Source organism: Coturnix japonica, chromosome 7 (genome assembly GCF_001577835.2).
Source record: "Coturnix japonica isolate 7356 chromosome 7, Coturnix japonica 2.1, whole genome shotgun sequence".
NCBI lineage: Eukaryota > Metazoa > Chordata > Aves > Galliformes > Phasianidae > Coturnix > Coturnix japonica.
The window spans coordinates 32,801,323-32,815,997 of record NC_029522.1 but is presented as its reverse complement, the minus strand read 5'-3'; the positions used below and the strand labels follow the sequence as shown (position 1 = coordinate 32,815,997).

General features: G+C 39.2%; 1 protein-coding gene across 1 annotated transcript in view; it reads left to right on the top strand.

Annotated features, from left to right (window-relative positions):
- The window catches only part of ARHGAP15 (Rho GTPase activating protein 15), a 337,309-nt gene extending 329,940 nt beyond the window's left edge, over positions 1-7,369 (top strand). The window contains exon 23 of the mRNA XM_032445704.1: positions 6,090-7,369. Within this exon, the coding sequence (XP_032301595.1) occupies positions 6,090-6,273 (184 nt within the window). The 3' untranslated portion in view covers positions 6,274-7,369. The remainder of the gene's footprint in view (positions 1-6,089) is intronic.
- Positions 7,370-14,675: the final 7,306 nt, after the last annotated feature.

Genomic DNA, 14,675 nt, shown 5'->3' with positions numbered 1-14,675 from the left:
GTAAGAGCACACATGCTCCCAGAGTGGATGTCACACAGGTAGCAGAGTTCACTCAACAGTGAAAACAGCTTTTTTTAAAGCCGTTTTCTCATTAAACTAGAGTAAGCCAGAATAAATGCTTTTCTTCATCTTTTTGGAGTTTCTTCCACCAGCTGTGAACTGATCTTCAGAGCTTATTTTCATTTTGGGCTGGACTCCAGGGCAGTCTGTCCTGGCAGGGCTCATGCTGTAAGGAAAGCAGGGGATCCTCTGAGGAAGCCTGTTCTTCTCCAGGTCCCTGTCAGCTGTCCAGATCCTATATATAGCCACACACTGGTCAGCTCTAAAGTTTAGTCTGCAGAAGAAGACTGCATCAAGGGCTCATTCTTTTGCCCCAGTGCAACTGAGGAGAAGGGATTTTTTCCCAAAGAAATGTAATACAAACCCACAGCTGCAGAGCATGGGAAGCCTATGGAGTTTCTGTAGGCCAGAAGCCATTGAGGCTATTTTCAGTGAAAGAAAGCTCTTTAAGTATGTCTGAACCATTTCTGACCCCTCTTGTAATGCATCGTACACCATGACCTGGTTTCTCTATTACCACACATAGCTATTGTTTCAAATTTAACCTGTAAATGAAACAGTACTTTGGCATTTTGCACTGCCAGAAGAAGGTAGCTTGAAACTATTAGTCCACTGTGATCTCCGCTTTAATTATGCTTGTTGCAGAAGAAATCTCATGTAAAGGGAAGTCACCGTTTTGTGCAATAGCATTTGGGCAATAAGCACAAGCCTCAGGTTATACAGCTACACAGACAAGCCCTCCTCCCTCCCCCCACCCAGTACATAACAAGCCATACAGATTTCACAAACAACAAGCTAGGGATTCAACTGGTAATGTTTGCTTTTACTTAGCTTCATCAGCTGGTGAATACCACTATAATACAACTGAGCAAATCATCCATAAAGCCAGGACATAAATAATAATGAGGTTTAGTTTGCATTCATAAAATATCAAGAATCCCAATTTATGGCTAAATTTTAATTTTATCTACATTGCGGTGCAATGAATTGAACAGTTTACATAAGTAGAGCTTATGGCTTCAGAGGCTCACTTAGCCACCAATTATTTCAGTAAGTCTCTCAAGATGGGTTAAGTACCGCGCAGGCCACGCGCATGGTGGGTATACTTTGCTGTCTGTGCTAAGCTAGCAACAGAGTTCCCTTGGGTAATGGTTATCTCTGCAAGGACCAATTATAAAAGAACACCTATTGTTGCTTGCGTTTTAGGATGACTGTCAGTGGCCAAATTTTGTAGTTCGGTTGTCTTTCTAGTCCCCAAAAGCACTTAAGTTCTGAATTAAGAACAACCACTATAGCTAAACTGACCTAACTTTACATTAGAAAATGACGTTGCAGTAATATTTTGTATCTCAGAAGAGCATGTAACAGGACACACATGAAAAGGAAATACACCCAGAAGAAACCTGGTACTTTATCTGCGCATTGTTTTATACTCACGCTTCCTTTTTAACACTGAAAAACCCATCTGCATAAGCCCAGCCAAAATGTGCTTATACACACACAGACATTATCACTTAGTAGGATGGTACGTTTTATTATCAGGTTATTTTCCAGTACATTTGGCACAGTTAAGGTAAGTATATTAACTTTACTTCCAAATAAAGGAAACAAAGTTGTGCTGAATGCCTCAGCCATTTTCAGTGAGTTAAGAACTGACAGGAGGTCCAAGTAATCAACCCTGTCTACTGTGCCGAGCTTTCCCCAGGGATGTCTCTTCTGATCATACAAAGCATCTGACTGGCATGGATATAGAATTGCTTTCAATAAAGATTTTATTTCAAGCTTGGATGATTTCTTCCCCAAATGTCTTGTCACTAAAGCAAAAAGTATGTAATACCTGTTTTGTTGGTTTTTTTTAAACCCGTGAACCAGCTTTTGAGATGGAGAAGAGCATAAAACACTGAGTTGAATGTTGTTCATTGTAAAAGTCAGATTTTTACATGTTCAAATTGTATCATGAGCTCTGCAATATGAAAAATCAGACAACTACTACATGAAAACTATCCCATCAACATGTGGTGATAAGGTCTGTTCAGGCAGCGATATTTGAGGTGAGTGAACTCAGCTGACAAGGCAGCTGAAGCATCCCCAGGACAGAGCTCTGAAGATAAAACATCGTATTTGCGTATCTCTGACTAGGTATAGGAAACCAATATTGGATAATTTGAGGATAATTATTGGTAAAGTAAATCAAAGGAACATGCAAACTGACCCGATGAGGCAAAACAGGAATTTGCAGCTAAAACCATCGGGCTGGTTGTTGATAGCACAATTCAGAAAAGATACAAAATCCACAGAAAGGGGCAATCCATTCTTGATCCTGTAGAGTTAGCTGTTATACCAAGAGAATGGATGTCATAAATACGTGTTCTTTCCTTTCTGGAAAGTATTCTATATAACCAGGTATCTGTAGTCTTTCTTGGCCTCCATTCACATCTTGGTTTTGATCCCTCGTGGCAGTGACTTCACTAGTTAAATAGAATATTGTGCAGAATGCTGATGGACAAGGTTCTTGTAAGAAAACCTACTTTTATCCCTTAGTCATTTGCTGGCTTCAGAGAATTTAATTTCCTATACCTGTCATTCTGGTCCATAGTATTTACCAGATGACTCTTTATGACTCTCAGTATTTTTCTCAGAATTAGGAATCACCCTCATTTTGTTAGTGCTGCCCTTAATCATAGGCAATATTTCTAGTTCATGGAAGAGCTGTAGGATCTTTGATCCTATTGAAAATTTACCCTTAAATATAATTTAGAACAGTAAAGGAGTACTAAGTTGGAGGGAACCATTCCCATCTCAGCTAGCAAAGGGCAGCTCTACTCCCACTTTTCAGCTTACATTACGACAGCTCCTTTCCAAATGGGATTTTCCTCCCTAATCACACTGACTTATCTGTTTATTTATGTGCAGTAAGAACATTAAAATGGTGAGGAATCAGTCACTGTTGAAATGCTTTCTCCTCCTCAGTCATTTCTACGGTGCAGAAATGGATGAAGAACATTTCCTAACACCTAGCTTGTTTGAAGTAATAATCTAGTGTGCTTTCCGAATGTCAAAATTAATAACAATTTTATTTAGGCAGTTTGAAAGGTGTAGGTTTAATGAAAGTAGAAAGCCAAACTCACCATACAATGACCCTCTCAGTTGTAGGGTTGCCCTGTTCTCAGTCACACGCTTTCCAGCTCACAGTTGCCTTGGCAACAGCCAAAGCATAAATTCTAAATATTCTTGCTTATATATCTGCCACTGACACTAAAGTCCTCCTATCAGACACTTCTGCTGTTTCAATACATCATTAATTTCATTACTATTAATAATGAGTTCTGTACTTTCTGTTTCCTGGCTTGTAATATTTAAGGACCAACATCATTCTTGATATTAAGAATTCAGCTCACTTATTTGGGGGGGAAAAAGTCTTGCACACCATAACGCCCTGTAATTTCTTGATACAGTTCTGATATCCATAGCACTGGATTATAGATTGTTTCTAAAATAATCTTAAATTGACAGATCATTGCTCCTTTCATTTGGGCTTGACAAGACATAGGTCTGTCATTTCCTTTCATTTTTTATGTTGCAAACTGTGTATTGCTGTCTCTGCTCTTTTATCTTTTGTGCCAAAAAATGGAACTCTTGCCCATTTTTTAAAGGTTTTTCTTAACTGAATTTCACTTGGCAGCTACAGTAACTGTTTTAATTGAGTATATTTGGTTTTGTTTTGCTTCAATTTTTTTATTTCTTAATTTTTTGGTGGATGGAGGAAAAAACAGCAGTTATGGAATTTCATCGGTAAATAGGCAATTTGGTCCCAAAGTCATATTTATTTTCTTCAGTCTGGATTAAATTCCTCCTTCTTTCTTTCCAGCATCTGTATTTTGCCACAAATCATTTAACTACTCAAACTTTCCTGATAAGTATTCCTTTTTGCTTGGCTTTTGTATATATCTATATTTATATATATGTAGTTATATATTTAGTTATTAAGATCATCAAAATAAGTGCAATTGCAAGAAGAGACAGAAAACGTCAAGAATTTTCAAGAGGTCTAATCCACACAATAATTATTTTACTAACGTTGGTTCTAGAGGCTTCCTACATATGTGGATGTTTTCATGCTTCATATCGATAAAACAAACCAGATAGCAGATTCCTTGGCATTGCCACCTTCTCAGTATGATTTTTCCCTGGTGAACCCCCCCATTCCTGTCTATGAATGCGTCATCTGAAAATACTGCATAAGTTTTCCAACATCTAGCCTGTAATAAGTTCAGTGGAAACAAGTACTTCTCACGGGGAACACTTAAGCTCCTTATACATCCATCTGCATAAGTGGTATTCAGGAAAACTTTTTCACTCGTTACAAACGTTTTAAATTGTGATAAATATGTGTGACGTCCATCAGAAACCCACGCAGCCGTTTGGCAACAAAACTACTAACTTCTGAGACTTTTTGGACTCCTAAGTGATGATATGTTAATCTTACCACAGAGGAAGCATACTTTTTTCTTTTCTTTATTTTGTTTTTAATTTATAATAAAGATGCTATATTTTAAGCAACTAATAATTAAGCCGATCTGATTAGCGCCATATGGAGAGTGTTTTTGTGCAATGGACACCACAGTTAAAAGCATGAGGCAGAACTAAGTAATGTTTCTTGTTTAAATGTGGAAAAATCCACGAGCATCAGTGTTCAAGGAATGTGGTAAATGACAAGACTGGCAGAAATCCACAAGAAGATGCTTTATGCTGTGCCGTGCACCAAGTACCTGAACCCACATCTAATGAAGTTTCTTTCACTTATAGTTTAGGTGGCTGAAAATTCAGCAATAGGCAGAGCAAAGCAGAGATAGCTGTGATGATTTTTAAATTGCCGTCTGGATTTTAAAAAGGTAAATGAGTGACAAGTAGGAAGAGATGAATAAAAGTAGAACTTGGCTTCAGAAGTGCGCTTGGAGTATTTAAGTTAAAGCTAACAGGTTAGGGAAGCATTTGTAAATTCAAACATTTACACATTAAAGTTACATTTAGTTCATACTCCCTGTAAAGCTATGATGTGATTTATTTGTAATATATGTGTATTCACTTACTAGTCTTTCCAGCCTAGGATATGTTAGATATTCTGGAGGTTGAAAGGAAATGGATTTTTACTTAGTCCACACTCACCGCTGCAGAGATTTATGCAAAACTGCCTACCTAAACTCCATCCATTAAACCTATATTGTTCTTAGTCTGGGCTTCTCAATCCTTAATGTCATTTCACAAGAATATTAAGTCTTAATACAGACAAAAGATCAACTTTTAATAATAATGGTCCCCCTCTCGTAATTTGTGGGTAATAAAGATATCAAAGGTTATAATCCTTACCATTATTTTCTAAGCCATCCCATTAAGGTATGTGGTCTCAGTGTCTCTTAAGAAATTTTGTGTCAGGATAAGGCACGCAAAAGTCTTTTTAGTTATATAAATTTCACAATCCATTTCTGAGCATACTAACTTTATTGGATTTAAATTAGCTGAAGGAATGTGTTTCATATGAGCGTTATATTAAGGGCCCTTTTATGTTTTCCCGACTCTTTCAGTGCTTCAAGAAGCAAGGAGACTTTTCCCTGAAGCCACCAAAACTGTTACCATTAACACTGCTTGATTATCTTAACAGAAAGGGCAACCTCTATTTTCAGTATCTAAATGTACAAGCCCAGAAGTTATTCCCTTACAACATACACCTGAAATAATTGGCATTCACGAGAAAGCAGCAGAAAATCTTGCACTGATATAAGTGAATCCTAAGTTGGTCTTTAGCTCTCCATTCCACACACATCTCGTGGCTAAATCACCTTTCATTACTTGTCAGATTGGCAGAAGTTGTCACTTCTCTCCCTCTTTTCTTCCTTTTCAATAACTCAACCAGATAAACATCCCCAGTAGGAGAGTGAGCGAAAGAGGAAAGTGCCTCTGTATACTTTGAATGCAACAGCGATTCCTTTGACATCCCTGTTTTTTAACCAATTATTTCCTTTCGTCAACAGGATAGCAGCCAAGGAATCCGTGAATCTTATGTCAACACAAAGCTTAGGAATTGTGTTTGGACCAACACTCCTTAGACCTGAAAAGGAGACAGGGAACATGGCAGTCCACATGCTGTACCAAAATCAGATAGTTGAACTTATGCTGAGTGAGTACAGCAAGATCTTCGGCTCCGAGGAAGACTGACAGACAGGGCCTGTTATTGAAAACGTTCACATCTGTCTTGATGTCTAATATTTTTACATTTCTGTAAACATATTTCTGAAATATTTCTTTTTCTTTCAAGTGACAGATGCCTCGTTTTGTGAAAACTTAATGATGATTTTGTGTTTAATTTTCAAACATTGGAATAAAAAATATTGTCAACATTTGCCTATATGTATTCCGCATTAACCCTTTGAGAGTTTCATTATGCTAGCACTCCAAGTGTCAGTTTTTTGCAAGCTGAGCATACAGCATATGGCCGAGGACCATAGAAAATGCTGTTTACCAACATATGCAATGGCACAGAAAGACAAAGAGTAATTGAGGAGATTGGTGAGAAATGGAATAAATATGTATATCAAACGTAACAAATTAAAACAGATACTGCATAGCTTATAGGGAATTTGAGTATAATTTACCTTTCCCTTTGATATGGATTGAAAGTTAAATACATGATGAATTATCAATTCCCCTACACCACAAACTGAAAAAAGGATTGAATCTAATACATTTAAATAAGTTACTAAAAAAAAGAAAAAGCCAACAAAACACAGTCTCGCAATTTGCATAACAGTGCCTCAAAAAATACAACTGAAATCAGAACTTTGGTGTTTTTACTGCAGTGCAGTACATGAAATGAAGACGTTGCATGACTGTTCATTTTAATGTAACATCCATTTTGATTCTTCATCACACTGTACAGCTGCCCGCTTTCCCCAGCTATCTCATGTTCTGTAGCACTTGTATTGTGCTCCTGAGGATGCTTTATTGGTGAACTACATTAAATTCATCTAGAAAGACCTTTAAAAAAAAGCCTTTTCATATGCCCTTAGGATTACTTGGCTAGACTTGAATCAATTTATGCATTTGATGGTTAGTTTCAGTTGTCATGGATAAACAAAAGGGTAACTGTCTAGAATATATCAAATATTGTTTCATTTTGAAATGTATGTTTCCAGCTATACACATCTCCTACCCTGTTTTGTAAAAGTATTCTGCTGATAAAATGTAGACTTATGTTTGACAGCTTTTTAATCAAGTTCAAAGAGAATAAATAAAACTAATCCAGTGTGGTAAAGAGTCTGTCTGGTTATCGATTTGTTCACAAAATGAAAAATAAACCATGTAAATAAGATGTGTGAAACACAGATCTAGAAGCAAATATTTAAAGCAATTAAAGACCCCAAAACATAGGATTAATGCATAGGTCTGCTGCACACAAGAGATATGTCTTCAGTATCACCTTGGCAGATCACGGATTACTCTATTTTTTACTTAGCGTCATTTTACAAAATACTGTGTTATACAGGATATATTGCTCCACAGAGCAGTCGTTTGTGGTAAAGATATCTATATAATGAGGGCTGATCGTTAACCAGGACCGGGCTCTTTCATCAGGTAGTAACATGGGCAGAAAATAACACCAAGTAAACATAAGAAGTGTTTGAACCCACTGGCCCCGAGATGTTTTCTGACATCCTATGGTCTGCAGTTGAGCAAAGCTGAGGGGTAATGATCAGCAATTAGAATGAAAAATATAAAACTAAGAACCTGTCCCAATATATCACAAGAATTCCACATAAACATTTCCGAAGGAAACTCGAACTTTCTGAAGAACCCAAATACACTTTACTTTCAAGAAAATATTTTTCATGTTAATGTTGAGCCTTCAGTACTTAAACAGTAATGCTTTTCAGCATCGTCATCTTTAGACTCTTTTAATAGCAACAAGCCAGGCGCTGTTTATAGCCTGTGGAAATGACTGAAAGAAAGATAGTCAGAAGTTCAGTCTATGCCTTAATAAAGACCATTCACATTATGGCCCCACGGGTGCTCACAATCATGCTATTGAGGTAATTTCTGCTATTACTGGAAATGAAAAGTTCACTTGTTACTTGGATTCTGTTGCACTCAGAAGAAAAGATTCTTAATTAATTAATTAATCTTCTTTTAAGCTTTCTTTGGAGCATGGAGACTCCTCTTTTCCCATTTTTATAAGCAAGAAATGGCTTGTGAGATGAACCCGCTTTTTTATGAGATCAACTGGTTTGGTTAGGCTTTAAAAAAATAAAATACAAGCAGACTTTAGGACACACAAGCCCTTTTTCTGTTTTGAAGGGTATCTGTGTAAATTCTTTTCAAATGTGGTGACTTCCCTGTTAAATGCTTCATTAAATCTAGAAGTTTGATCTGTGGGTAGCCAGTTCTGAGACACAAGTGAGGCTCATCAGAGGAGCCTGTACATCCAGTGCATATAGCAGATGTCTGTGCTTCCCCATCCAGACAATGGAAAGGAACAAGCATGCCTTGCCACCGAGCTGCTCAAGTCTCCCAAATCCTCATCTTCTCCCCGATTCCTTTAATGCCTACATTAACACTGGGGGAAAATCACTGCCTCAGCTGTTAGTATAAGTCAAAGAGCCAGCCTCATGGCTCCTGCCATCAGCCCTTCAGGCCAGAAGGCTACACGCATCCATTTCCAAATCCTAAACATGTCTAAGTCTGACCTCTATCCAGTATGAGCAACGGACTGGGCACGTATCACCACTGCATTGCTCCTCCAGCTGTTTATTATAGTAATATCCACTATGATTGAGTAAATGTTTTGCACAAGATCTATTGTGTGTCAGAATTAAAGTTGCAGAGGACTTGATTTCAGGATTAGGCTTCAGTTTGAGAAAAATCACAATTTAAGCAAGAAGCTACCATTCCTATTAGCAAATGATCAGAAAAAAATAAGGCTGAAATGCAGTAGTGCAATTTGCCCAAGAATCCCCATGTTTAACTGCATCTGCTCCATATAACAAGTAGCTCTTACTCAAAGTGGTGTGAAAAAAACCAGCTGTCCTAATAACTTGGATTTACACACTAAAAGACAACATCGGGAGGAGATCTGTAATAGAACCGAAAGGATTATTTCTCATTTATATAAGTAAATGAATTTATTGATTGATTGAAACTTAAGCTTTCGTAAGAAATAATGTCAGTTTTGACTCAAGCGGTTCAACTGAGAAACAGAATTTCTCAGCAATGACGGCACAGCCTGATTTTGCTGAGCTAGAAGAATACCAGTAAACAGCCCTGAACTCATTCTCATCTCTCTTTATTTACATATACACATACATATGTATATGTGTATGTGTGTATATATGTATTTGTATATCCACAGACAGAAAGTGAGATCAACGTGCATCTTAATAGATAGCTCTTTAATTCTCTGTTAGGCCAATCACAGTGCAGGTCCATTTTCATAAATACCCCATGTTGCTACAGTCAGAGCCTTCCATTCAGACCAAAATGCTCAGGAAGCTTGGCTAAAAAATCATGAGGTGGAATAATCAGTATCATCAGTACAGTTCAGTAGAAAACTTGAAAGCAAGAAGTTAGGACCACAATCACTGCTGTAATCAGACATAGATTTTATATGGTCAAATCTCAACAGAGGCTGAAAGTCAAGCCCAAGGGAGATCCAAAGGGCTGGAGCCAGGATCCACCCCTTCCCAGACCTCTTTTAAGGTTTGTCAGTGGAGGCAAGGTTATCTTTTGCTGGAGATCCCTGCCTTCCTGAGGCCCTCCAATGATAAGTAGCTCTTTTATGTCTGTGGGGGCTTTATTTGGGCTTGCTCACATCTGCTATAACCAGAGACTTTGCCATCTTGCTATTATCACAGTACTTCCCATCCCATTACAGTATTACAAGGGTTCACTGAGGGAATGCTTATAGGGTGCTGCTGAAGCTGTGATTGCTTTCTTGTGCCAATTCACCACAAGGTATTATAATGAAAGAATTTATGGTATGATTGCTGTACAAATATACCGCATGTAGCTTTAGAACGAGACAATTGCATACATCCAAAGGTAGCTGAAATTATACAAGAATCTATTCCCTGTTTTTCCTTATCCTTGTAAGACCTAATAGAGAACTGAAGGAAGCCACCATCCTACCACAATACAGCCTGGCCATGCACTTCCAAAAAGCTACATGCACCATGTAAAACCTGGGGCAGTAGCCTACGCCTTCAGTAGAAGCTGACAGCTTTCTTTAATGTTTGAGAGGTCATAAAACACTACAAAAGTTCAGAATGCATGCCAATTAATTACCCACAACACACTGCCATTTTAGAGCCATTTTAGAGCACATTTCAGTTAATAAAAAGCAGACTCATAAATTTCATATGGTTCTCCTCTGCCTGTGTCAAAATACAATGCCTGTGCTCAGCTCCTGTCCATAAGTTTCATAGCCACTCCTTTTATCTCCCAGATCTGACCATATCCCCACTAATAATTTCTATGTATGCTCAAAGCTGAGATGCTTTAAAAGAAGCTCAAAACCTTTATTCTGACTGCATTTTTGGGTAGCTGGACATGTGCACTCCCTCTGCACTGGAAAACGTGACAGTGACCATATTGACTGTATTGAAAGCAGCTCCACCAACCCATTACTCAGCTCCAGCCTGCCCACTGCACTGAGAAAGATGCAAGGAGCTCAATCGTTATGTCTTGCTTTCCCACAGGGGATGTTTCTTTGCAACCCCAGGCAGCAAATGGTTTTGAGTACGTAAATAGATAAATATCCCTTGTACATTTCTGTCCGTATGTAGTTTCTGTCACTTACTATCCATTTTTAATCCTGCTGGGCTCTTTGTCTTAATGGTATCTGATGAATTTCCCAGGTTAATTATGCACCATGTAAGAAAATATTTTACTTGTATCACTTTTAAATTCATTAGCTTTTAGCATTATTGTATGGCACTCCACTTGCTCTTGATTTATGGGAAAGGCTAAATAGGATCGCCTGGCTGACCTCTTCTGGCAATTCACTATCCTATATACCACTAACATATCACCTCTCATTTGTCTCTTAATCAATTTAAGCTTCCCTCGCATGGAAGATCTGCCACACCTCTTGTAACTTGCTTTGTCTTTCACTGGATGCTCTGTGTATCTACTCTGCCCTCTTGGGAAAAAAAAAAAAAAAAAAAAAAAAGAAAGAAAGAAACAAGAAAAAGAGAAATAAAAAAATCTTAACTATTCAAGGTGAAAGAATCCTTAGTATTTTCATTATCATCTCTTTTCACCCTGTAAAAGAATCAAGCTTCTTGTTTGCATTTAACTTCTCTGCACTGAAGAACTGAACTGCCCATGGGTCAGGTTCACAAGGGAGTTTGGGGACCTGAGTTGTGCTTCTGGTCTGACCATGCACCATTTCAGTGCTGCTGGTTCTGTGCTTATCTCTGCTGTTCCCTGCTTTGAATCCCCATTGATAGCATTACACTGGCTACCCACAGCCCTGGCAAACAGCAAGAGGAGGGAGGGCAGGATGGAGGGTGTTCCCAGCAGCAGATCTCCTATATCTCACCCCTGGGAGCAGGGGCAGCTGAGGGAGGCTGCAGCCTTCCCAAAGAAATAGTAGCACTTTTGTATGTCTAATGTGGCACATAGACCATGTGCTCTGCATCCAGTACACCCTAGGGATGTATCCGACCAAGCAAACCTCCCCTGTATGTGTGCACCACTGCTCACCTCCTACAGGTGCTACTCTGTTGAGCTGATGTCTAATGGCAATTTCCTATCAGTCCAGGTGATGACAGTTTATGTCCTAATAATCTAAACCCTTTTGTCACCTAGGACATATCCTGCCACAAGAACATAGAGCTGAAAACTGCCTGGCTCCATGAGACACCCAGGTTCAGAAAGTCATGCCGTAACATTGTTTGTTCCAGGTTTCCCAAGTATTGTTTATAGGAAATCAAACCAAATTTCCTTTTCTCCTTACAACAAGCCTCACCTCCATCATGAAAACTGAAAGATAAGGCAGACACCTTAAACAAACATGCTCTGAGATAGAAAATACAAGAACCTTTCAAGGACTCAGGTACTGTACTTTTTCACACAGTATCATTATGAAGTGAAGATAGCTAAGAACACTGGTAATGCTTTCACTCTGATGCTGCAGTTTTAGAGAGCATTATCCATATTGCAAATGTAGTTTTCTTGCAGTAGATTGAAAAAAAAGAAATAATCTTATTAAAAATGTAAAAGGATTTCAGGGTTCTGTGCATAGTCAAAGAAAAGAAAGACATCACAACAATAAACATGCCATCTGAACAGTGTGGAAGGACCTCTGTCCTGTGGGCATAACAGATGTTTTATTAATAACTTGCTTTTATATTTTTCTCATTTTCCAAATGAAGGAGAAAAAAGAGAAAGGGTTTCGAAATCAGAACATTTCCCTGCCTGGACAGCTGAGCACTCCCCCTGAACCACAAGAAGTTGAACTGAGACCTGGTGAGTTGTTTGGATGAGAATTCTCCTACCCCATGTGCTTTGTCATCTTCAGGATCCCTTTGGAACAGGAACAAAGACTCAGCCATGCTTGAGAGTCCATCTGGGAGTGTATTATCTCCAGACAACATGTCAACTACTGGGGCTTTGGCTTGGGTAGAATAAGCACAAGTGTTGATGGAGTAGATGCTATGAGTTACTCGTCCTCTGTGATTGCTGGATAGGGCATAAGAAAGCAAGAGGGAAGGCAAAGCATTTCTTCCACTATCTGGAACAGAGCAGCTGCTGACATAGCAAACTCTTTCAGTTTTCTTAATCTGTTTCTTCTGCCAAGTAGAAGACCAGATACTAGCAGCAAGAAGGGTACTCGGTTATCTCAGGGAACGCCTATCTCTTTGAAAATACTTTCCCTAGAACATAGGTTGTCAGTTTCTCAAATAATATACCAAATGCCATCCTAAATGCCCAGGTTGGATGAAGCTCCGGACAGCCTGATTTAGCAGATGGTAACCCTGCCCATGTCAGGGGGCTGGAACTGGATGATCCCTAAGGTTGCTCCAACCTAAGCCAGTCTATGATTCTATGAGTCCATAGTTCTTAAGGAAGCTGGGCAGATGTGTAGGGAAGAGGTGGGATGGGATGTCACAGACATGAGATGTGTTAGGGTAGAAAGTGCCTAAATTAAAACTCCTCTTCCATTTTCTGCCTATACACATATGCCCTATATCATTATTGAACTTCTGCTTGTTTTGTTCTGTTTTTCTTTATAATAGCTAAGCTGTAAAAATAGGGGCTTTTTGGTGCTGCTAGATAAATCTGTGATCTTGTTAAATGCAAATAAAGATGAAAGCTCCATCTCAGAAGCAATGCCATTTTTCCCTCAGATCATCAGCACGCACTGATGGAAAATGCTGCTCTGTAACAAGTAGTGCAGAGAGGTGAGCCTTGATCTCTACAGCTTCAGGGGCTGCAGGCCAAGCCAGGAGAGTGCAGCACCTTCTGCTCAGGCAGCCCTGCAGTCCCTGGCATTGTGAGAAACTGTGTAAAAAGTCTTCCCGGGATGCAGAAATTTCTTCTAAATCACATAAGACTTTAATTGCTTCAGAGCCCAAATAGCTTCTACACAGCCAACCCTGAGATCTCACATTGTGGATGAAATCTTTTTTTAATCCCTTCTTATCTGTACAGTTGGGGATTCATTCATAAAAGGCTTTGAGTGTTTGACCCCAGAGGTGCCCCAGTGCAGAGGGAATCTCTCGCTCCCATATCAGGTTGGGATGTCTTTTACTGTCATAATTCAAGTACACTTTGCACGGCTCCAAGGGTCACAAGTCGCCGTGCTCCCTGCCTTTCCTACAGCCACTCTGCTGTGGAAGCTACCAGGAGAACTCGCTAGATAGGAAGGAAAGAGCTAACTAATTAAGAAGCAAGTGTGCATCTGTCTCAGGCCACTTGCCAAGCATAATGTGGTGGGGGGAAAATCTGCTGCTGTTAGAAATTGCTCCTGTTGAACTTGCATACTCTGGTAGCCCGGGTGACAGACGCCGCACAGTCAGGTCTTGGGACTTTCTGTGCCCACCTAATGATGAGGACATTGTAGGGCTTGTCAGACCATAAAGATACTGGAGGTTCCTGAGGCTTAGATAGCTCTGAACAGGTATCTGATTTACTTAAACTGCCTCACTGTCAGAATACAGTTGAGCATATGAAATAATAGACATGTCCAACAATTAGCTCACCTCCTGATTGTGTCAAAAAAAACTCATATGTAATCTGCATCATATTTGTCATCTGTGTGTTGAACAAACCAGAGCACCATCAGCACATCCTGTCACCAGGGATGAGGAGCCTGAAATCACTGTCCATACTTGAATGAGGACAATGATTTTGCTAATGCATCATTGTGTAACCTCAGTCCATTTTCTAGGGTAAGATCAGTGATGGTGGTATTGGCCAGTGGATAAGTCAGTAAGGAGCTGAGGTTGCTTTCACCATCTCTGTGGTTACAGGGATGGCATGAAACCAAAGTGACTTCCTCCTTTCCTGTATAGAAATCACATTACTAAGTCCAAAGACAGAAAATCCAGTCATGTTACTTC